At 43.3% G+C, this 24,820-nt stretch overlaps 1 protein-coding gene across 2 annotated transcripts in view; it reads right to left on the reverse strand.

Annotated features, from left to right (window-relative positions):
- Window positions 1–800: 800 nt before the first annotated feature.
- The window catches only part of PPP6R3 (protein phosphatase 6, regulatory subunit 3), a 163,063-nt gene continuing 139,043 nt past the window's right edge, over window positions 801–24,820 (reverse strand). Inside the window, exons 18-25 of one of the 2 annotated variants that reach the window (XM_011942319.1) lie at window positions 18,872–18,993; window positions 15,547–15,700; window positions 14,065–14,171; window positions 12,541–12,691; window positions 6,580–6,597; window positions 6,184–6,303; window positions 1,247–3,142; window positions 801–1,162 (exon numbers count right to left, since the gene is read on the reverse strand). In XM_011942319.1, the coding sequence (XP_011797709.1) occupies window positions 3,091–3,142; window positions 6,184–6,303; window positions 6,580–6,597; window positions 12,541–12,691; window positions 14,065–14,171; window positions 15,547–15,700; window positions 18,872–18,993 (724 nt within the window). In that variant the 3' untranslated portion in view covers window positions 801–1,162; window positions 1,247–3,090. The remainder of the gene's footprint in view (window positions 1,163–1,246; window positions 3,143–6,183; window positions 6,304–6,579; window positions 6,598–12,540; window positions 12,692–14,064; window positions 14,172–15,546; window positions 15,701–18,871; window positions 18,994–24,820) is intronic. The other variant, XM_011942320.1, reaches the window with a different exon arrangement.

The raw sequence follows: 24,820 nt of genomic DNA on the forward strand, positions 1-24,820 counted from the left end.
GCAGGTGACATTATGGGGTTAAGTGAGTACAAGTTAGCTAATGTTTACTAAACATTTACCGTAAGTAAAAAGCTATTCTAGTCTTTGAACTTGTTCCTATTGTTTCCTCACCTGACGGAAAAAGCTGAGACAAAGACCTGCCTAAGGTCACACCATCATAAGTGGCTGAGTTGGGCTGTGATGAGCCACCTGGCTGGAGAGCTCATGGCCTGGTTACACGATTGCCAGTGAGATGCCTATGGGCTCACGCATGTAGAGGTGTGTGCCCAGACAGCTCAGAGTGAGATGCCTGTGGGCCCAGGCACGCAGAGGTGTGTACTCAGTGCCGTGTGAGATGCCTATGGGCCCAGGCACGCAGGGATGAGTGCGTGCCCAGAAAGCAAAAGGCTGTGCAGAGGACCTGCTAGGAGGTAATGGCTAGAGAACATGTTTTTAAGCAAATAGGTGAAGGGAAAATGCAAAATAAGGAGATGTAATAAGCATCGCATCTGAAGAATCATTATGGAGCACCTGAGTGTGACTTGGGCTGGAAGCCAAACAACATAGGTGGGGCATGCTGCACATAAAGTTAACCACCTGGTTCCAGAGGAACCCTTGAAGCCGTCCCAAGACTCAGCACCAGTGTCAGGCACTGCCTCTTCTGGGCACCTGGGCTACTGCAGTGGGGAGGATGAGCCCCTGATCCCAGAGGCCAGTCTCACACAGTGCAGTGCAGTCTTTCTCACACAGTACCTAGTGTAACACGGGACCTAATGGCAGGACACATCAACCCATTAAAAGCCCAAGCAAGGTACAAGAGATTTCTAGAAACAAAGAATCAGGCTTTATTTTTGTTATTTTGAATACAGGTATTGTATTGTAGACATCTGTTAGTCTCATAATTCAGTATGGCCGACACACAGAATTAAAGTAGAAACAAAATGAGGGCACACTCACTCCTGTCCTTGGCTTGGCCCCTCCAACCTCCAAAAGAACTGTCCTCCCCATCATCACACCCTTTCCCTGCCACGAAAGACAAAACAAAATGCTGCCCCAAAGAAAAGTCCCAGAGGCTCCCTCACTAGCAGCCAGTGGGTGAAGCGAGACACTGTTACCTTGGGTGGGATGGAGAAGCCACCTGGTCCATACCACAGAGGTCACGGTGGGATGGAGAAGCCACCAGGTCCATACCACGGAGGCCATGGTGGGATGGAGAAGCCACCTGGTCCATAACATGGAGGCCACGGTGGGATGCAGAAGCCACCATGTCCATACCACGGAGGCCACATGTGCCACCACTGGAGCCAAACCCTGGCCAGGGCTGGCAAAGCTTGCCACCAGGTGAGACCAGAGCATGTTATCTACCAGCAATTCCCGAAGTCCAATGCCATGCAAGTCAGGCAGTCCTGAGGCAAGCAGGAGGAGCCCTGTCCTCTGGCAGTGCTGATTCCAGAGGCGGCCCGAGGACAGTCTCTTCAGAGAGGAGCTCACCCGGGAAAGTGGGTTCCTCAGGAGGCGTGCAAAGGTCAAGGGAGCCACTCTTGCCACCTGTCCCAGGGCTTACTGCTGACTCCACTGTCCTGTGAGTGCTGGAGTCTCTACACCACTTCAAATGAAAAAGGAAATCAGAAATAAGGCATTAGACGTTTGATTCTTTTATTTCCATATGCAATGTAATGTTTAGGCACGCTGCTTGGGATGCTATTTCTAAAAAAATTGTTGGCCATTTTTCAGAATATCCTTTTGGTTTTAAATACTGGTCAGGAAAAACAAATGATGTAAAAATACGTGAATAATTTTCTATTACAGAAATGAAAAACTGATTTGCATCTAAAAGTGCAAGAGGTGAAGTAATTTAACCCTTTCACCAGACAATATGGCAATATACAATATATTGCTTCAGCTGTTTGAGAAGGCTATGATGTATTTTTATATTGACATAGAAAATTATAAATTACATTGAATTAGTATCCATAATCACTATATATATACACAAACCAGTTCTAAAAAAATACACTGGTTTAAATTTATGAGTGAAAACCTCACAAGGTACAGTAAACAATTAGCATGCTTCGGTGCCAGATTTTGATTTCTACTTTTAAAATACTAGCCTGTAAAATGAACGCACTCTAATTCCATTAGCAGCACGAGCATTTTCAACTGACTTGCCTAATAGGATTTAGGTCTGTTAAATATGCAGATTGCTCTGAAATGTTCATTGGTGATGCTTGTTAACAAGGTAAATTTTGGTGAATGGGTTAAAAGGCAGATGAACTACCAAACGAAACAAAAAACAAAAACAAAAGCCAAAAAAAAAAAGAAAAAAAAAACAAAACCCCAAACACAAGCCATATACACTCCAAATAGTCTAGTGTTTCACTTGTAGGAATAATCATTTCAAGCAAACAAGACTTGAACAGAACATATGGCTTTACAATAACATCAATTTATCAACTATGATGTAGCAATAAATACTTAATCTCTACCAATAGACTTACATTTTTGATCCATTTTAAACAATACAGAAAACAATTATCAATCGAAAACTGGTTATAAAAAGAACACCAAATATTTCTTATTCAAAATCACTTTTGTAAGTTAGAACAACCAAAATAACACTTAGAGGGCCTTTTCATTCTACAACTCCTTGCCAGCCTGGAAGAAAAATGAATTCATAATTTTGTACAAGGTGAAAAATGTATGAAAACCGCCTAATACTTTGGTCACACTAATAATTGTCAAATAGTTATGTTTCAAATACAATAGATCTGTGTATCCACTTTTATAAAACTATTCTTACAGCCATTTTAACTATAGTATTACTACTATTATTACATGGGTGGCAAGATCTTATTTCACAGGCTACCCATTATTTAGAACAATACAATATAAACATACGCAAAAATTCTTGGTATTTGTCAATGTGCGATATTTTTACACTTCTGAATGTCTCTGTACAATGTCTTAGAATCTAGAAGATAAAGGTTGCTGGTCCTGATCCCTTGCAGAGCGAGTGCAGCAGTGACAGCTTGGTGGGCTCCAGCTGGCCCTCCAGAGCCCCTGAGTGGTGGCGGTCTGCAGTCCTCAGTCAGCAGCAGCAGACGTCACCCGTCATACAGGGCCATTCACTGAAGTGTCACCCGGTGCGCTTGGCTGGCCAGTCCTAGGAAGCAACAGACAGGCATCAGAGGTACTTGCGGCAGAAATATGAAAAACAAAACCCGTTTCGCTGAGCTCCCCAAGGGCAGGGACAGCTTATTTTAATATTGTTTTGAACTTAATAGTTTTTAATAAAATGACATGTAAATGAATGGAGATCAAGCTCTAGAAAAATCTGAGTGGCATCTAAGCCTCATCACCAGGTAAGCAGGCATTTGGCAAGGGCTGCAGCAGAGCAAATGCGCTGGGAAAACCGCCCCACCGCGGCCTCGAGGAGCACAGGGAGAGACTAGGTCAGTGGGGTGCAAACTGTGGCTTCCAGAGCCTGCAGGAGCTATGTGCTCACCCCTCCTTCAAGAACACTTTTATGTGACCCACATACTGGAATCCACATACTATTTCACTTGGAAACAGGATTCTGCTACTAGGAAAGGTGGGGGGGTGGGGATAGAAAATGAAAGAAAAGGTTTGCAAATAAAACAAATTACTGGAAAAAAAAGGTCTCCGCTTGAAGAACATGTTCCCGCAAAGCAAATGTCAGGCTCAAAACTGGGAGGGAGTAACAGGTGGGACAGTATATAACAAAGTGTCCAGGTTTTGCCTTCCTGCCAAAATTACAACTTGAATATATAACATATTCTGGAAGGCTTAACCAAAATTGTATCAAGCAGACTTGGGAAAGGGTGCTTAGGGCTGTACCTGGGATGCCCACAAGCACTTTTCCATTAGCATTCACAATTTACAGCTAGAATGCTTTCCATGCCTTACAGCTGCTGGTTATACAGTGAGCCAAGCAGTTAGCTCTGCACACACAATCCACTCTGCTCACTTCCATCTGATGGTGGCTCCATGTATGAGAGACATAGGAACCGAGACTTCTAGAACCAGACATAACCGGTATATAACCTGCCTTCACTTAACAAACTGAATGATCTTATAAGTAGATTTTTTAGCACCTCTCAGTTGTGTTTTCTCCTCTGTAAAAAGGGAACATAACCCTCTCATCACACGCCACAGAGCTTCACTAGTATACATATGAAGTAAGGACATCATGTGCGCGGCATGCTTAGCACACCGGAAGCACAGAGAACATGCTTGATAAAACAGTTGTGAAAAGTGAGATCATGTGGCAATGCAGATCTTTAAGTGTGACAGTAAACAGTGAGCCTGCCAATCCAAGGAACTGCAGTGCAATTATCTGGCTGGGACGGGAACCACACAGGGAAGACGGGCGAGCTTCTATCTCCCATGTTGTCATACGTCGCTTTAGAACACGTGCAATCTAGGACGCACTCTAGGTCTGCCCTAATGCCTGCTCCAATGTCACCTTCTCAGAGATCCTCTCTCCCGCACCCCAGCTTACATGGACCCCTGTCCCTTCTTCGTGGCTTCTTGGCTTCTTCATGAACGTGCCTCCAGTATGCCCCGAGATTACTGGGTGTCCGTGTGCTGCACTGGCCTAGACCAGTGGCCACCACACACAAATGTGTGTCAGATGGAAGAAAGACAGATGGACAAAGGCATGAACCCGAGTGATGCCCCTCTTCTTCCACTGGCTCACCCCACCTTTTCCTCCATCCCTTGGCCCTGCAGGTTAGGGCAGGGCTCTTCAGAGCAGGCACTCCCAGCCACAGGAGAGCAAGTGGTTTCCCCTTACGCCGACGATTCTTCTGTGCTCTGGAAAGCCAAGGAAATGACTCCAGAGCTTTGTGCATCCTTATGACAGAAACACTAAGAATATTCCCCTGAAGCAACTCCCCAAACTGGGACGGACCTGGATGACCTTGCCTCCTATACAGCCCTCAATATAAAGGAAATGTATAGGTAGAAATCACAGAGCTGACACAATTGATTGGGAATTAGACCTATAAAGGACCATTAGAAAAACACATTGAAAACCCCAAGAAAAAGAGTGACTTGCCCAATCCTTAGCAGCAGAGTTGAGGTGACTTCCCAGTGCTAGAGGGCTACCCTGCCTCCTCCCCCTAAAGCCTTCGCTAGAGCCAACATGCTCAAACAGTTCTTAATTTGTTTTAGATGCAAAAAAAATTTTTAATCACAAAAACAAATGCTTTATTTTGGCTACGATTTCCACAGGAGGAACACAAACAGCTTACTACACTGTGAACACAGGATTTTGGACCAACAAAGAGTGCTCCCTGCTGGTTCCCACTGGTTATGCTCTCACACAATGCCAGCAAGATTTCGGGGAGGATGGGGTGGGGGTGGGGGATTAAAACTTCTGTGAAATAGCTTTAAAGGTCACTTTGTTCCTTATGGAAGGAATACACAATCTGAGCTACATGTGCTCACAGAAGTTAATTGTGGGAAGTGCTGAACAAAGCTTCCTGTGGACCAGGGGCGTAGCCTCATCTTTGGGCCATGCTCAGTCTTGCTAAGGGCCTGGCATGGACTCCAGGCAGCTGAGGCTTAGACTGGCCCATCCCTTCAGACCACTGGCTCAGGCTAAGCAAAGAGTCACTAGAAACAAAACATCACATTCCAAGTGACACAGCTCTGAGAGTGGGCATTTCATACTTAAGATTACAGGAAGTCACTTAAACACTAAGAATTATTTAGCTACATGTATGAAATGACCTCCAGCAAGTTCTCCTTGTGTCACAGGCAGGACTGTGGGCAAACAGGCACTACGGTCTGCATGTGCCTGGCAGCTGCATGACTTTAGTGGGGCCACTGAGAACTCAAGTCCTGAAGGGGCTCAATGCTACCCTCAGCTCATTACCTCATCGACAAGGGAGAGGAGACCCCTCTGTTCAGAGCCACTTCTAAAAGAGCAAGTGATGTTAAAGAGTCTCTAAAAACTGGTTTTCAGCTTCTGTGCTAAGGAGAGGAACTGCTGTTTCTAAGATCTCAGTTCAGTCGGAATCAGCTCAGTAAGGACTGAGAAAACCCTGTCCTGCCAGGTCAGTGGCCGAAGACTTGAGCACAGCTGTAAACAACCCCGCTAGTCCCCTTCCAACTCCCAGGAAGTAACAGACAAGGTCGGGGCAGGGCCAGGGTGGGTTTGAGGAGGCGGGTGGTTACCTCTGCTCGGGACTACTGCTGGGAGGTCGGGGCGCGGCACACTTTGCCTCTGCAGTCTCGGGGCTCTCCTCCGCGTCTTTACAAGCAGCATCTTGAGAGGTAGACAGTTTCCCTTCCTCACTGCAGTAAAGAGGATGACAGGCACATCAAACACCCTAGGGACCGGCACCTAGGCACCAGAGGATGAGGTCACATGCAGATGGCTCTGGAGTCATGACTGCCACAGAGGCAAAGCGTCCTGGGACCGAGCATGCGCAGGGTGCATGATCACAGGGACCACAGACAGTGACTGGGGAATCACAAAAGGAAAGGGTTGCACACAGGTGGGAACCAAAAGAGGGACAATGTGATGTGGCTGGCGTCTGATAAAGAATGGTCCCATAACACTGTACATACCGATAGGATTTCAACACTCTGAAGCCCAGTGTGCAAAACAGAAAAAGAAATGTACAAGAGTTTCAGAATACTCCTAGAAATGAGGAATTTGGGGGAATAATATGTCCACGACTGCACGTAAGCAAAACTGCAGACTCGGTGAAGGTGTCAAAGAACCTGTTTGAAGGAATGAGTCTTTAGTTAAAGCACTTTGCTTTTGGGGCGAAGCCCACCATTAAAGCAGCAAGACAGACCCCATCAGCTTGCCGGCAGGAAGTCTCAGTCACATGAGGAGGTCACCGTGATGACTGCATCGGATTTCACCGCTCCTCGAGTTGCCCTTGAACACCGTGTAAGAAGCACAAATGCCACGAGGGAAAAGTGGGGGCCAAGAGCTGACCCTAAGGGCACAGAGGATTTGGGGAAAACGAGACCCAGGAGGTTTGTTTTTCCCCCTGAGATGGTTCTTGGTGGAGAAAGACACAAGAGACACTTTCCTCAGCTCTGTGGGCTAGAAATTTGGACTCTGCCTATTCAGTCTGCGAGTCCCCTTTTACACCATTGAAACGGCACTAATAAGAGTGAAAGGTCAGTTAGAGGTTCCTCGGGGAAAGGTCCATCACTCAGAGCTGATTCTGCTCTGGATTTTGCTTATGAAAAACCTCACTAGGATGTTTTCTTGGGTCATTTCCAGATAGTTCCAAGTAGGAAAAGGAGTGAAAATCGTATGATTTAGTGATCATCTGAATTAGCTGGTCCCTTCTTAAGTTACTCTTCTTCATCCCCACTCTCCACTCCTTTCCCTTCAAAGCAACTAATGTGTTTCTAATTCTTTAAAAAATATATAGTCATAACATGTGTGTATTCTGAGTCGCTAACTGGGATGGATTCAACCCTACGTCTCATTGTATTTACCTCTTAACTCAGCCAGCTGGGGAGACCCACTGTCCCCGCTGACTGTGGCACAGCACCCGTGGCATGCACCTACCACTCTGCGTGGCTTCTCCCAACCACAGCTGCCCTCCACCTCCACACTTCCATGCAGGGTGCTGTGACGACCATCACTGTCCATGGCCCCGGCAGACCTGTCGGGGCATTTCTCAGTACTTGACACCCAGGAGTGGAGAGCTGTAGGCCATTTTTCTACCTACAAAGAACCCCGGGCTACTACCCAGAATGACTGCCCCGGTCTGTATTCCTCACCAGCAGGCCACCAGAGCCCTGCAGGCTGCAGCCCACCACCACTCAGGATTATCCACCTTTAACTGCTGCTCACATAAGAAGAGTATCAAGTGCTATATTGTTATCATTTATAATTCTGTTGAGTTTTGAGCATTTTTTTTTTAAGCTTTTAAGATTTGTCTATAAACTGTTATCTTTTCCTAATTTTCTGATTTGGGTTTTCTTCTTCTCACTAGTTTACAGGAAGTCCTTGAATATTTAATGTCTCTTGTTGATTTAGCTACTACAGATTTGTTTTTTCAGTTTGCCATCAGCCTCTTAATTTTGTCTGCAGCATTTTATCAGCCAGAAATTCTTAACTTTAATATAGTCTAACTCAACTCTTTGCATTATAGTTTCTGTTTTTGAAGGCTTTCTGTTTTTTTTAAAGAAGTCCTGCCAAGGAAGGAGGCTCACTTGAAGCCAGGAGTTTGAGACCAGTCTGGACCACAAAAATAAAAAAGTAAACAAACGAAAAAATTAAGCCAGGAGTGGTGGCACACACCTGTAGTTCCAGCTACTTGGGAGGCTGAGGCGGGAGGACTGCCTGAGCTCAGGAGTTGGAGGTTACAGTGAGCTATGATTACACCACTGCATTCCAGCCTGGGCAACAGAGCGAGACCTCGTCTTCAAAAAAAAAATCTAGATTAGATACAGACTGACAGATGATAGATAAGATAGACAGACAGACAGACAGATAGATGACAGACAGATGAGATAGATAGATACAGAAGTCCTTTTCTGCCCACAGGTTAAGAAGACATTCTCTATTTCTTTCCTTAACCATCATGAGACTCTGGCCTCCGGCCACATCACTTAACTCTAGTGCCTCAGTTTCCTCACCTGGAAAGCAGGGATAATAATCCCAGTACCTATCTTATAGGGTTCCTAAGAATAATCCAGGAGTTACCACACATGAAGTGTGTAGAGAGCAGGGCCTGGTGCACAGAAAGCACTGCATATGTTTTTCTTATTGTCTTTTAATCCAGCTGGAGCTGTTTTAGGATCTCCCCTGACTTTTCCTTTTGGTAAGCCAGCTGTTCCTCTCCCCTCCCCATTATTAATCCCTCTATTTCATCACACTGACACCTGGACCCGTTTGGACGCTAATATCAAAACTGTTCCAATCACTGTGACTTTGCAGTGTGACTGAGTATCTGGCAGGGCAAGTCTCTTTTTCAGTCTTCCCTTTTGATTACCTCTAAGCAATTTGGGAACCTTTATTTTTCCATATAAGTTTTAGAGTATTAAGTTCCTTCTAAAATTCCAACTGAAATTTGGATTGAGACTGTGTTAAACACTAACTTCAAGATGGCAGATGTCTTTGCAGCACTAAGCTATGCCATGGTCTCCACTTGTCCAGATTTCTTCAAGTTTTCTCTATAGAGACTTGGGTTAAGATCATTCCTGAATAATTTATATTTTGATGTGTTTTGGAATAATACCTTGCTTTTTATTATAGGTTCCGGTTGCTTACTACTGATGAAGAAAAAGACTACTAATTTTTAAAACTGATTTCTTACTCAACAGCTTTACTGAATTCTTATTAGTTACAAGTTTGCTACTGACTTAGTTGTAGGTAATCATTACCACCTGCAAAGAACAACAGTTTTATCACTTCCTCCTGATCTTTACTTATAACTCTATTTCCTTTTCCTTCCAGGACTGCCTAACACTGGCAGTGAAAATGGACATCCTTATTTGGTCTTTGTCTTAAAGTGAATGCATCTAAAATTTCCTCATTAGGTATAAGTTTTGCTGTAGCACTTTGATATTGGTATTTAAACTTATACCAAGTTAATGAAATTCATGGCTGGGTGCGGTGGCTCACGTCTGTAACCCCAGCACTTTGGGAGGTGGAGGCAGGTGGATTGCTTGAGCTCAGGAGTTTGAGACCAGCCTGGGCAACATGGTGAAACCCCGTCACTACAAAAAAAACCTATAAAAATTAGCTGGGCATGGTGGCGTGTGCCTATAGTCCTAGTCCTAGCTACTTGGGAGGCTGAGGTGGGAGGATGGCTTGAGACCAGGAGGCAGAGAATAAATTCACTTCTGTTACTGGTTTTCTCAGAGTTTTAATCATATATAGCTATGGAACCTTATCCAAAAAAATCAAATGACTTTCTGTTTAATACCATATATGGAGATTAAACTGACAGATTTCTCTGACTTTGAGCCATCCTTGCCTTCCAGGATAAAACCCTAACTAATCATTAAAAATTATTTTTGATACACTGTTGGATCCAGTCAGCAAATACCTTACACAGGATTTTTGCATTCAGTAGCCTGTAAGTGGCATGAACTGATCATTTTCTGTAATTATCTTTATCTGGTTTTGGAATTCGGATTTCACTGCCCTCATAAAATGAGCCAGGCAGGTTTTGTACTTTTTCTACTTTCTCTAACAACTTAAGATAGGAATTAGCAGACTGGTGAGCATGAAACAGCATCTACTTACTACTCTAACTGACAGGTCCCATTTACTCCGGATTTGGTTTGCTCCTTGTTTTCCTCCACAGACAGCTGCTTGTTTGCATCCTTTGTTCATTTAAAAAAATTAGACTCTTATTGATATTACGTTCTTTCTAATATCCTGGCTACTGGTTCTTTACTGGTTGTGGCTTGTCTTTTCATTTTATGTCTTCTGGGTTTTTAGAAATTAAAGTCAAACTTACCAATATTTTCCTTTATGGTTAAAAAATGCCTTACACCCAAACTGTAAAGATATTCTATTTTGTTGTCTTCTAAAAGCTGTACAGTTCATGCTTTTCATATTTATGTTGAGACAAAATATCTAATTTTATTTTTCTACTATGTGGATAATCACTATTTATTAGTCCACTCTTTCCTCACTGAATTATAATAGCATTCTAACATGTAACAAGCTAATGTAGTGGAGGGGGTCTCTTTGTAGAATTCTTTGCCAAAGCCACACTATCTCAGTAGCTTTACTAAGTTTTGTTTTTGTTTTTGTTTGAGACAGGGTCTCGCTTTGTCTCCCAGGCTGGAGTGCAGCGTGGGACACGACTCACTGCAGCCTCGACCTCAGCACCCCCAAGTAGCTGGGACCACAGGCACACACCACCACACTCAGCTGATTTTTGTATTTTTTGTAGAGACAGGGTTTTGCCCTGTTGCCTAGGCTGGTCTCAAACTCCTGGGCTCAAGCAATCTGCCTGCCTAATCCTCCCAAAGTGCTGGGATTACAGGTGCAAGCCACCACACTCAGCCAGCTTTACTAAGTCTTGATATCTAATATGGTGAAGCCCCTCACTTTTTTTCTATTTTTGGCTATTCCTGGCTCTCTCTGGTTTTCTTTATGACTATTACAATCAGTTTCTCAATTTCCATGAAAATCTCTATTGGGATTTTGATAGCAGTTTCATTAATTTCATAGACTAACTTGTTCAGAAATTCTAAAGACATCCTCACATTGATAAACATGGTAAATCTTGGTATTTATATTCAGGTCTTCAATATATTCAATGAGGTTTTAAACTGTTTTCCCACAAAGGTCATATTCCTAGTTATAGATAAGGTTTTACATTTTTATTAAAAACAAACAGGCACATATGGAATATCTTGTAGTGATTTGTAGGATGCAAGTGATTTTTGTATGTCTCCAGTAAACTTGCTAAACTTTTCTATTAATCTTTTTCTACAGATTCAATTGGAATTTTTATGTATAAATCATAGTCTATAAACAATGACATTTATCTATTTATTTGGTATGCTGCATTTGCTAAGGCCACCAGCACAGTGCTGAAGACAAACAGCAACTGTAGGTCCCACTTTCAGGTTCTTGTCTTTAAAGGGAATACCTCTAAGGCCTCACTGTGAGAATCAAGTCTACTCTAGATTTTCTAGAGATACTTATCAGTTCCACCTGCTTGCTTTCTATTCCTAGGCTGCAAAGAAAATCATGAACAGCTTTAATTTGTAATCAAATGCTGTTCTCATTCTGTCTGTGAATCACTCTGAATAATTTTTACCATGTACACATTAGTGTTTACATTGTCACACTGGAGCACATATCCTTGGTCATGACTTTAAAATACATTGCTATATTTGGTTTGCGAGCTTTTAACTTAGAAGTTTAGAGAATCCACACTCATGTATGAAATCAGTCTCTACATAATCAGTTTTCTTCTTTCGCTCCTTGTTTAGTGACTTGGTAAAAAGCTGGGAGGCGTTTCTTCTTCTCTAAGAGGAGGACTAAAGCTCTAAGCGCAGGCTTAGCTATATTCCTGAAGTTCTGACAGACATTTCCCCATTATTCTTTCAGTTTTAGGTTTTTAATTTCCATTACAATTCCTTTTTTGAGTTTAGAAGGGAGGCTAATTTCTAGGTGTCACTTTTTTTTAAAGCTATCATTTTGCTACTGAATTTTCATGACTGCATTATGTCCAGAGATAATCATCTGTATGTTACCGAAACCGGTTTTCATGGGCCATGCTCTGTAGCTGCTACACAACCCAATTTCTACTGTGATTAAAGATTTGTCAATTCTCATAGTTCTATCAAACTGCTAGATGTAAAATACAGTCTTCTGAACACATTTATGGGGGGAAAGACACTTAGGGGCCTAAACTCACCATCTTTTCATTAAGATTTATTGTGTTTAACGGAGACAGTAGAAAGACATCAAGCTAGTATCTGAACATTCATTTGAATCAAATTAAAAATTGTAATGTTTGAGGTTTCTGCCCCACCATCCTCCCAATAACCTGAAGCTGCCAGCAGGATCTCACCCCTGGTTACCTTTTGAAGACCGCAGTCTCTGTCTTGGCATCTACAGTGAGGCTGAGCGTTTCCTTCATGCCGCCATTCATCACTGTCTCAGTTACCTTGTCTGTACTTTCCGCATCCTCCTCTCCGTCAGAGCTGGCTTCCATGGCCACACTGCCTGGCGCTGAAAAGAACAGTAAGCTGATGGTCACACACAGTAAGTCCAAAAAGGAACTGGCACCCCACCACTGTACAAACCCATCTACCCAACGTGACATCTACTGTTTGAAGAAAACAAGAGGGAGATGGCTTCTGCCTGCTGTGCCTGGGCCACATTCTTGATGGGCATGGACTTCTTAAAGGTGCCCACTAAAGAGGGGCTTCATGGGTTTTCTTTACTAGAGACTAGCAAGTCCCCTACATCCCTCCCAGCTCAGCGTCCACCTCCGTACACAGCTTCTCCCAGCAGACACTTGTGCCCCTAACTGTTCCAGTCTGGGGCACAGGAGGCAGTTACACATTCTACCCTCTACTTGCTTGTTCTCCTCAGTTGGGCTCTATTTGCTTTTCTTTGTTTTAAAAATTACTTTCTTGTGGTGGTGTTGGTGGAGCATTTCTTTGTTCTCTAATAGGAAGCCACATAGGTGGTAAGCCTGGCCGAGGTGAGGCTTCCTGGATTCAAACATCGACATCACCACTTCCTAGCTGTAGACTACTTGGACAAGGAACCTCATCTATAACCTGAGTTTCCTTATCCAGAAAAGGGGGATCAGAGCACCCACTTACAGAACCACTGAGGAAGAAAATGTGGGAATCTGTATCAAATGTTCAGGAGAATGATGAAACCGGCATTAGTTAATGGTTTTATTCCTTTCCCTGGCCCCCGGGAAGGAGGGTTCTCACACCCTCTACCTGCACCTCATTTCTTTTTCTAAGAACTCACTCTTTGCGCCCACCTCAGGATTCGTGCCCTCCACATCCTTTCAGTTCTCATCACACTCCCTTTGCTAGCATCCCCCTCCTCCCAAAGCCCTGTCCATCAAGGTGAAAACAGTTCAGGGCCAGTGTAAGGAACACATGTGACTAGGCAGAGTAACAGGAAAACCCACTGTAACTTTAGAGATTCCCAGGACTATTCAATCTGCTTACAGTGGTGAAGTGAAAATAAACAGTCCCATAGCTCTAAACAAACCCAGATATACCCACGTGTTTGAGCAAAGCAAACTCCAAGGAACAACTACACACAGGCTTAGCTGCACACATCTAATTCCAGTTTTATTCACCCTGGGTACTATGGGCTCAGGCCTTCTTTCCTCTAGACCCAGTTTCCTCATCTGCATGCTGCCTGCCTGGTAACTTAGAGCCCTTACTCTTTCCAGAGTCAGCATGCTGCGCGTCTAGAAGGGCAGGCACAATTTCTTTCATCAGCTGCCCTGTGGACATCAGACCTACCATCTCACTTCCCTGGCTCCACTAGCCCCTGAGCCTGAGAGTCAGGTCTGGTTTGGCAAAGCACCCATGTGACCCTGCCGTGTGCCCAGGCCTCTCTGCACGTACCTTCTGGCTGCGCTGCCAGAGCAGCCACACTGGGAGTCAGAGGATCCATAGGTTCAGTGCTGGTTTCCATTTCCACTGGAGAATTACTCCTTAAAGAATCTTTTGTGCTTTCAAAAAAGAGAGACAATTCAGGTATTAGCAGCAGGGAGTGATCCTCAGTTACCCCATGATTCACAATAAGCCTTTACAAATAAGTTTCTGTTAGGAGACATTAGCATCTGTGTGAGAGTCACTGGGTTACCAACTGCAACGACACATGGATCTAAGTGCCAGTAGCTGTTTCAAAGAGCAGATGAGTAAGGGCAGGGAAATGTTCTGTTAAGCCAGCAGGGCAGTAAGACAGGGACTCTGTAGAGCATTCTAGACAGGCTCATCATGTCCCAACCGCTCATCCCACCATAATCACTAGGAGTCTCCCAGAGCTTGAACAGCAAAGACATACATCGTACAATGGCAACTGTATTTATTGGGTTGACTGGTTTTACAAAAACCTTTACTTATTTCGAGCCACACTGCCTGGGAGAGACTGGCCCTCTTAATGATATTTGTTGTTGGAATTGTGGAAACATAGTAAAAAACATCACACGCCTGAGCAGTAAGGTGTGGAGGCGAGGGAGATCATTATCATTACACTTCCTCTTTTATCCCTCACTCCCACCAACTCAGAGACGTGCACATAGAGGCTAAAGAGAAGCAGGCTGGCTGCTTCAATCACACCCTCAAGTAACCAAAGGCTCTTATCCTCGGGTTATAAACAGACCAAAAAAAGGAGGAGGTGAAATGTATGTCCTGTATTGAAAAGCAGGGTAGATGAAATAACTCATTATTTTGGAGACATTTTTCACAAATCTCACTTGTACCTCTGAGCAGTAACTTAACGCTATTACTACGGTTACTACAAAGCAACGTGGGTTTCAGCTTATTTTCTGGTTTGTCTAAGACAGTAATTGTCAGCCCAAAACAGTTTTTCTTCCTATCTTCTGAGTTACCAATGATTGGGAGCCCTTAATTTACAGCACTGGACTAGCCGCAAGTGAACTCTAAGTTCGTATTATCTACTGAATTCAAGATCCACTTTGCATTTTCTTGCCACACCCCACACAGAAGTGCTGTGCCTGTCAGGATTTCTTGGCTTCACCTCATTCCTGTTCTCAATTCTGCCCTGACAGCTCTGTGAAGCCAGAAAAGCCCATGGAGATGCATCTTCTGCTGTATCCTGCTAACTCCCTGGGACTGCATCCTCCCAAGCTACTTTGTTCAAGAACTACTCCCATTTCCAATTAATCCAAGAGGAAAGGAAAGGAAGATGGTGATTGTTTTTCTTACAACACAGAGCTGTGTCAGTATGCTGATGTTTAATCTTTTTGAGGACAGTATATTCAACCTGGAAGTCAGTCAACGTGAAGAACACGTTAATAGCAAACACCTGACCATTCCCAGGTCCCCCGTGGAAGGGTGCAGAGACAGCACATGTTCACTCACCTCAGGGAAGACGTGAACTCTGAAAAAGAAGCCCAGCCTGTCTCTTTAGTTGGCATTGGCTCCTCTGTGCTCCAGACATCAGATCCCACAGAGTCCAATGGAGCACCATGGGTAGTTTCCATTGGGACATCAAAGTTAGCTGACCAGTTGGGTGCTAAAAAGAGGGGAGAAATTTTATTTGGAAAACGCTTTAGCTGTTTCATGTACCACAAGGTATTTATCAAAAACACATTAGCAAAAGAGACTGGAGCTGTGGGAGAAAGACACTCTCACCAATGAGGGCAGGGGTGGGCAGGGCACAGCCACCTGGAGGGCACTCCAACAATGCCCCACATTCTCAAACCTCCCATTTCTTTTCTTTTCTTTTCTTTTTTTTTTTGAGACCAAGTCTCTTTCTATCGCCCAGGCTGGAGTGCAGTGGCGCAATCTCTGCTCAGTGCAAGCTCCACCTCTCAGATTCACACCATTCTCCTGCCTCAGGCTCCTGAGCAGCTGGGACTATCACGTCCGGCTAATTTTTTTGTATTTTTAGTAGAGACAGGGTTTCACTGTGTGAGCCGGGGCGGTCTTTATCTCCTGACCTCGTGATCCGCCCACCTCAGCCTCCCAAAGTGCTGGGATTATAGGCGTGAGCCACCACGCCCGGCCTCTAATCTCCCATTTCTAACAACTGTTCCAAAAGAAATACTACACAGAGATTCAAAGCTACATACACAAAGAGGGATTAATGTTAATTTCTTAGTTTTGACAAATGTACCACAGCTATATTCAAACTAGGGGAAGCTAAGTGAAGGATATATGGGGACTTACTATCTTGGCAATGTTTCTATAAATCTAAACTATTCAAAAGTAAAAAGGTTATTTTTCTAAAAAAAGAACATGTTGGTTTATTCAACTCCAATAAGCTAGAAACAACCTTACTGCTTCCCACTTCAGGTCTGGCCGCCCTTGGCGCACTCTGCGGGCTCACTGCAGAGCGTTGCAGTTAGGCTTCCTAAGTCCTACAGAACCAGGTCTGGCCTCAGGCTGAAGCGGCAGGACTTGCTTGGGCACACCTGCAGTCTGTGGGGCTCTTCGTGTTATGCTGCCTGCTGGCCAAGTTTGGGTCTAATCTGCAGGTCTCTCTTTAAATGTCACCTCCTCAGACATGTGTCTCTTCTGATGAAGTCAGGTCTCTGTGGATCTACTCTAACTGCACACCATGCTTTTCCTTCAGAGTGCTGAATCCTCCATTCCTTGCTGGGGACAAGCCGGATGTGGGAACCACCGCATTCCATCAGGGATATTATCATAATTAGGAATCTCCAGGTTGCAAGAAGGAATGCTAGGGAACCTGGTATAAGTTATGTAAGGGCTTATCCCAGACACAACTGACTAAGAAGTACCTGTGTAGAATAGAAATGTTCTGATTTTAAAGACAGGCTTGACTGTGACTTTGAGCAAGGTATTTGACTTCATCTGTTTAATTTCATAATGACTATTCACTTAGCAAAAATCAAAGGCAGGCCTGCACAGAGGAGGTATTTAATTAGGGTGCGCTCCACGCTTCTTGCCCACCTACCTGTGTGAGTGTCATAGGGCTCCACCGACGCTCAGAAGGAATAAATGCTTAAATGTTTGAAAATCTCACCTGAAACCTCCGAAAAGTCAACTTGACAGATATTTGTGTCTGCCCACTGTATGCAAAGCTCTGGAACCATTCCACCTGAGTTCCACTCTACAACTAAATTATATTACATACAAATGACTTTTCTGTTGTTATCTCTTTGATAATCTCTTTGAGGAGATTAGCTCCTCAGAGTCCATGTTAACATTTTAAACCATTCTAAATGTCCACAAAACCTCCAAAAGAAGCCACAGAGACTGGTGAAATGGCAGAGGCTCTGGGGCAGCCCTGTAGCCCTGAGAGAGAATCTTCCCCAACCCTACCCACTTGTGCCTCCAGAGATCTGAAGATGCAAAAGCAGTCTTTCCCAAGGAGCAGAGAAGCAGGAGGCCTGGTTCCCGGCCACATTTAACCCCAGGAGGTAGGCAAACTCGAACCTCATCCAGGGTGCTCACTTCCTCCCTCCTTATTCCTACACCCCGGCCCACAATCACAGCAGCAGCAGCACACAATCCAGCCACGTGTTTATTTACCTCCCTGTCACTTCACCATACCCAGCCTGCTAAAAGAACCAAATATTCCAGAATGTCATTCAGCCTTCAGACAGAAGGAAATTCTGTATACACCACAGCAGGGATGAACTCTGAAAACATTATGCAAAATGAAACAAGCCAGTCACAAAGACAAATACTGTATGATTCCATTTATATGAGAGCCCTAGACTAGACAACCCCAGAGAAACAGAAAGTAGAATGGAGGCTGCTAGGGACTGGGGAAGTAGAAATGAGGAACTGTTTAATGGGTACAGAGTTTTAGTTCAAGACGAAAAAGTTTTAAAGATCTATTACACAACAGTGTGACTATACTACTGAACTGTGATTTTTTTTTTTTTCCCCCAGACAGTGTCTCACTGTCACCCAGGCTGGAGTGCACAGCACGATCTTGGCTCACTGCAACCTCCACCTCCTGAGTTCAAGCGATTCTCCTGCTTCAGCCTCCCGAGTAGCTGGGACTATGGGTGTATGCCACCATGCCCAGCTTTTTTTAAATTTTATTTTTATTTTTAGTAGAGACAGGGTTTCACCCTGTTGGCCAGGGTGGTCTCAAATTCCTGGCCTACAGTTCCTACTGTATGCCAGGCCTGAGCCACTGCACCCAGCCTTGAACTGTACATTAAACAACAACAACAAAACACCCTACAGATGCCAGAGCCAACAGATCAGGGCATCTGCCCTGTCTCCTCCTCCTACCTCCCTGTTGCCTGGAGCCCATCTCGCAGTTCTCATTATTTCTCACGTGTAACAACAATTCAATGTCTTCATGGTTCTCCTGTCTCTACTATGCGCTTTCTTGTCCATTTTTTTACTGTTGCCATGAATGTCTTGAAACAGATCCAATAATGATCTTCTTAGTCAAATCCTCAGGGGCTCCCTACAACCTTCAGAATACAACTCTTGATCTGGCCTCTGGCCTTAGCTCCTGCCACCTATTCCCAAACCATGTGAAACAGCACGTTCTGGGCATTCTGATTAGTTGTTTTCTCTCTCGCAAGGGCAAATCCCTACTTAAAACCTCCAAGAGGAATTCACTTGACAATATGCTTCAACCCAACCACTCCTTCAGAAATCATCTCAGATGCTATGAACTGCTCCTTTGCCAATTGTTCGCAGTACCTAATTCCAAGACAGGGCGGCTGATCTGAAGAATGAAACCACTTACGTTCACTCAGATCCACCTCCATTTTATCCTCCATGTTAGCACTGCTGGATTCAAACAAGTCTTGCTTTGCTCCATCTTCTTCTTCAGAGTCTGTACTTTCCTCACTGTCTGTACTCCCCGAGCTACGAAAAAAAAAAAGACCAAAGTATTTAATGCTGCTTATCAGCCACCAGCTAAATCCAGAAAATACTAACAGTCACCCAGCAACGAAAGATCCTATGGTGCTTCAGCAGGATCACATATGCCTGAGCACCACGTGGTCAGGATGCCCGGAAGACTCAGCTTTGCGTGCGTGCTGCCCAACCTCACACTAAGCCTCCACTGCAGGAGCATGTGGGCTCTGCTTAAAGTGGAGGCCACAATCTAAGAACCACCTTCTCGCAGGGGTGGAGATGTTCATTTCACTGTGGTGTTCATTTGTGCTTTCCTAATGACCAAGGAGGTTGAGCATCTTTTGAAATGCTTATTTGCCATCCTATATATCTTCTTGTCTTTTCACACTTTTGTGCTTTTTAAAAACTGGATTGTCTTTTTCTTGAGTAAAGAGATTTCTTAACTCTACATACCAGTCTTTTACCTAATGTGTCATTTGCAAAAGTTTTCTCCTAGTGCGTGGTTTATCGTTTCATTCTATTAAGAGTGTCATTTGAAGAGTGAAAATGTTAAATTTTGATGACGTTCAGCTTACTAAAATTATTCTTTTATGGATGGGCGTGGTGGCTTATGCCTGTAATCTCAGCACTTTGGGAAGCTGAGGCGGGCAGATCACCTGAGGTCAGGAGTTCGAGATCAGCCTGGCCAACATGGCGAAACCCCACGTCTACTAAAAATACAAAAATTAGCCGGGTATGGTGGCGGGTAGCTGTAATCCCAGCTACTCCAGAGGCTGAGGCAAGAGAATCACTTGAACCCGGGAGGCAGAGGTTGCAGTAAACTGAGGTTACGCCACTGCACTCCAGCCTGGACAATAAGAGCGAAACTCCGTCTCAAAAAAAAAAAAATTATTTTTATGTATTGTGCTTTTGGTGATACATCTAAGAAATCTTTGCCTAACTCAAGGTCACAATGATTTTCTAAGTTTTCTTGTAGAAGTTTTATACAAATGTTTCACATTTGGGTCTAAGATCCATTTTGAGTTAATGTATTATATAGTAAGAGGTATGGATCAATTCACTTTTTTTAATATGGATGCCTGATTGTTCCACACCATTTGTTGAAAAGACTATCCTTTCTCCACTGAATCGCCTTTCGCCTCTATCAACAGTCAGTTGTCCACACATTTGTATAAGCCTGTATTTATGGGCTCTCTATTCTGTTCCACTGATCTATGCCCTACCTTCTTGCCCGTATCATACTGTTTTAACTATTGAATTTTAAAATAAGGTAGTGTTTGTCCTCCAATTTTGTTGTTCTCTATAAGAGTTGTTTTGGCTATTCTAGATCCTTTTCATTTCCATATGAATTTAAGAAGCAGCTTGTTAATAGCTACAAAAAAGGCTGGAAGGATTTTGTTTGTGTTGAATCTATAGATTCAACCTGGGGAGAGCTGGCAGCTTAGTATTACAATATTGTGTCTTCCTACTTATAAACATTTACGAAGTTGTCTTTATCTCAGAGCTATGCTTTAGGCTTTTCAGCATACAAGTCTTGGACATCCTTTGTGAGATCTGTTCCTACATATTTAAATGTTTTCCCTTTTTAAAAAAAAAGAGATGGGGTCTCCCTATGTTCCTTGAGCTGGTCTCCAACTCCTGGGCTCAAGAGATCCTCCTGCCTTGGCCTCCCAAAGTGCTGGGATTGTAGGCAGGAGCCACCTGCCCAGTCATGTTTAATACAGTTAACAGTGTTGGTGCTACTATGAATAGTATTATTTAGTAGTTTCTTTCTCTCCCTCTCTCTCTCTCCCTTTTTTAAGAGATGGGGGTCTATATTGCTCAGGCTAGAATGCAGTGACTATTTATAGGTGTGATCATAGCGTGCTGCAGTCTCAAACTCCTGGGTTCAAGGGATCCTCCTGCCTCAGCCTCCCGAGCAGCTGGGACTACTGACATGCACCACTATGCTCGGCTTGTTTAGCAATTTCAACTGTTCGTTGCAGTATGAAGACGTAAAATTATATTGCTCTTGTATCATGCAGCTTTGCTAAAGTCATTTTAATTGTTCTAGTAGTCTTTTTGTAGATTCCAGCATCTTTTTTTTTTTTTTTTTGAGACAGAGTCTTGCTCTGTCGCCCAGCCGTATCACCTGAGGTCAGGAGTTTGAGACCAGTCTGGCCAACGTGGTAAAACCCTGTCTCTACTAAAAATACAAAAATTAGCCAGGTCTGGTGGTGGGCGCCTGTAATCCCAGCTACTTGGGAGGCTGAGGCAGGAGAGCCACTGGAACCCGGGAGGTGGAGGTTGCAGCATACCAAGATCACACCACTGCACTCCAGCCTGGGTGACAGAGCGAGACCCCGTCTCAAAAAAAAAAAAAAAAAAAAAAAACTGCTGGAGGATTTACCAAAAGTCTTTATGTTACTGATTACTAATTTCATTCCATTTCGGTCAGAAAATGACTTGAACCCTTTGAAATTTGAGACTTGCTTTATGGTCTATCTTGGTAAATACTTCACACACTTGAATGTAAATTCTGTGGTTGTTGGGAAGGATTCTTTATAAACGTGCAAGAAGGACAAGTTACGTAACGGTGGTGTTCAAGTGCTCCACAGCCTTACTGATTTGCACCTACCATTTCATCAGTTACTGAGAGAGGGGCGTTAAGATATCTGGCTATCACTGTGGACTTCTCTACTTCTCTTCACAGCTCTACCAATTTTTCCTCTGTGTATCCTGAAGCTCTGTCATTAGGTTGTGTAGACATTTAAAATCGCGATGTCCTCTTAGAATGAATTGACCCCTTTATCGTTATATCTATCACTTTCTTTATCCCTTCCCTTTGAAATCTATTTTGAGATTAATACAGACCTTCTGGCTTTTCTTAGTGTTGACATATATTTTTCTTTTTTGTGTTTTTATATAGTACTTGTTTCTTTGTATTTCAATCATTTCCCATAGGCAGCATTAGTTAGGCTTCATTTTTTATCCAATCTGACCATCTTTTTTTGTTTTTTTTATCTTGGCTCACTGTAGCCTCGACTTCCCAGTAATCCTCGTGCTTCACCTCACAGCAGGCACACGCCACCATGCCCAGCTAATTTTTGTATTTTTTGTAGAGACAAGGTTTTGCCAAGTTGCCGAGGCTGGTCTCAAACTCCTGGGCTCAAGCAGGCCACCTGCTTCGGCCGCCCAAAGTGCTGGGATTCTAGGTGTGAGCCACTGTGCCCAGCCAATCTCTGTCTTTTAAATGAGGGTGTCTGCATCGTTTGTTTCACATGGTTATTTAGGACTAACTCTATCATCCTGCTGCTCAGCAGTTTTGTTTGTCCAGGCTCTCCTTTGTTCTTTTTCTGTTTTCTTTTGTATTTTATGATTTGATTTGATTTCCTTTGTTGGCTTATTAACAATAACTCTTTGTTATTTTAGTGACTACTTTAGGGTTTACAGTATGCACCTTTAACATCACTATCTATCTTCAAGTGACATTATACGTCTCAAACCAAAAACAACTAAAACATCCATCAATAGGAAAATGAATAAACACATTGTAGTGTATCCTCTTAATGGAATACGACCCAGCCCCCGCCCCCCAAAACAGAAATGGACTAATCCGTTAGACAACACGGATAGCTCTCATATTAATTATGGTGAGTGAAAGAAGCTAGACAAAAAAAGTATAATGTATTGATTTCATTTATATAAAACTCTAGAAAAAGCAAACTAATGGAACAAAAAACAGATGGTTGTAGGGGACAGGAAGGAGGAAGGTATACAAAAGATCATGAGAAGACTTTTTGGGGTGATGGTTAAGTTTATGATGTTGGTTTCATGGATGTATACACATGTTGAAATTTCCACATTGTACAACTGAAATAAATGCAGTTTATGTCAAGTATGCCTCAATAGAGTTGTTAAATAATAAAAGCTGCCTTCTGTCATCAGTGTTCCCTCTGGGTATCAGGTGCCATCTCCCCCAGGACACTGTCTTCCCCGACACACTAAATTCTCTGCGCCTTCCACACACAGTGCTCTGTGAGGCCATACTGTATTACTGTCCTCACACATATTAGTCATGCTGTGGGCAAGGAATCCATTGGTGAATCCACTGAACCTAAGAACCAAAATCTCAGCAAATGATGGCAAACAAGTCTGAGTGGGACTTTATCCAAATGAACAAACAAAAATGCCATGAAGGTATTTTTCTTTTGCTGTCTGGCTCTGGAGCTACAGCAGCTATCTTGTGATCATAGGAGATAAATCAACAAGACGAGAGCAGGAATAAATAAAAGACGCCTGGTCTAACAGCCTTATTCAACTCCCTTATCAAGTCTGGACTGCTGAGACAAACACAGCTTCACTTGCTCAAGCCACCGCTGAGTCTGCTATAACCTGTGGCAACAAGCATTCCCACAAGAGGTAACGTAACTGGCAGCGAGAGGTGATGCTGAAGGACTCCCCGGCAAGAGGACTGGATGGCTGGGAGAAGGGATGAGACAGTTTTACTTTTCAATGCATACTCTTTGATTCCCTTTGAATTCTAGGCCATGTGAAAACATTACTTATTATAAGTAAATGAATAAAATGAGTAACAATAAATGAAATAAAAATTAAAGTTCAGCTGCTGATCAAATACTCCTCTCTCTTAAATATGAAGATTCTGATAACGAATACTCATATAACAAGATCTGTCTGTGTACAGAAGCAACATTTATTTAGGTTCCTGTGGTAAGGGTGATTAAAAAAAGTACTAGATTGACCCAGATGTATCAATTGACATGACCCTATCTTCCCCAAATAGATTAACTTTTAAAAACAATTTCCCCTTTCTTTGGGAAGTTTTCCATCTTTTACAAGAAACAACACATAACTGGTGTTGTAATTACTGGTGAGGGAATATTTATTTAGTAAAAGGCACTATGTGACCATGCTTGTCTGCCACATTTCCCCTTCAGAAGACGCTGGGTCACAGCATCTCATGAACTGTGTCTAAACACCTGCAGTATTTTCAAGCGGATCACTGTCACACTGGAAGCACCAACTCCCACCAAGGGCATTTCTGGCCATGACAAAAAAACACTGGTTTCTGGCGTAAACATGTACGTTTAGTGATTACACAATGTATGTCTCATGATAATCATTTTCTTTATAGGTTGGCTATAATTACAACTATAACCAACTATCTTTCACCTGGATCGTCTTTGGGATTCTGGTGTGAATGCAATGTGCTTTTCCTCCCATATATCTTCCTCATCAGAGCCACCATCATCAAACTGTTGTATTCTTTCCTTACAACATGCTTCAAACAAGGCAATATTTCCCTAAATAAAAATGAGAGAAAAAAACCAACAAAACAAATTTAAAATCAAGTTATCTTCTCTTAAGCATTACCAATGTAAACTGCATTTTTTCACTGCTTTACAAAATGGTGCCTGTCACATATACCAAAATAAAATATAAACACCTAACGTTAGTTTCTGTGTCCACAGCAAGAATTCCCCTAAAAAAGACTAGCAAAAAGAAGCATAAACCATATCCTCTTTCACCTCATCAAAGCATCATTTTAATCCCAGGAGCCTCCTCGGTCCTGGAAATGCGGTCCCAGGTCTGTTCTAGCAAGGAAAAGCAATCATACTTGTTTGCTTTTACTAGTCCAGCTGAGCAGTGATGACCTTCAATGGCTCAAATCAGCAGTTCCTACCTTACTCCATCAGCAAATAAGCCAGTGGTCTCTCATGCTAGTCAACACAAAATCAATAAACTGTCCCCATTCAGATGACATGACTGTCTCGGTGCTTCCACAGAAATGCCTAGTAATGAGGGGCTTGCCCTGACCCAGTCCACATTTTTCTCC

Source organism: Colobus angolensis, unplaced genomic scaffold (genome assembly GCF_000951035.1).
Source record: "Colobus angolensis palliatus isolate OR3802 unplaced genomic scaffold, Cang.pa_1.0 Scaffold21, whole genome shotgun sequence".
Lineage (NCBI taxonomy): Eukaryota > Metazoa > Chordata > Mammalia > Primates > Cercopithecidae > Colobus > Colobus angolensis.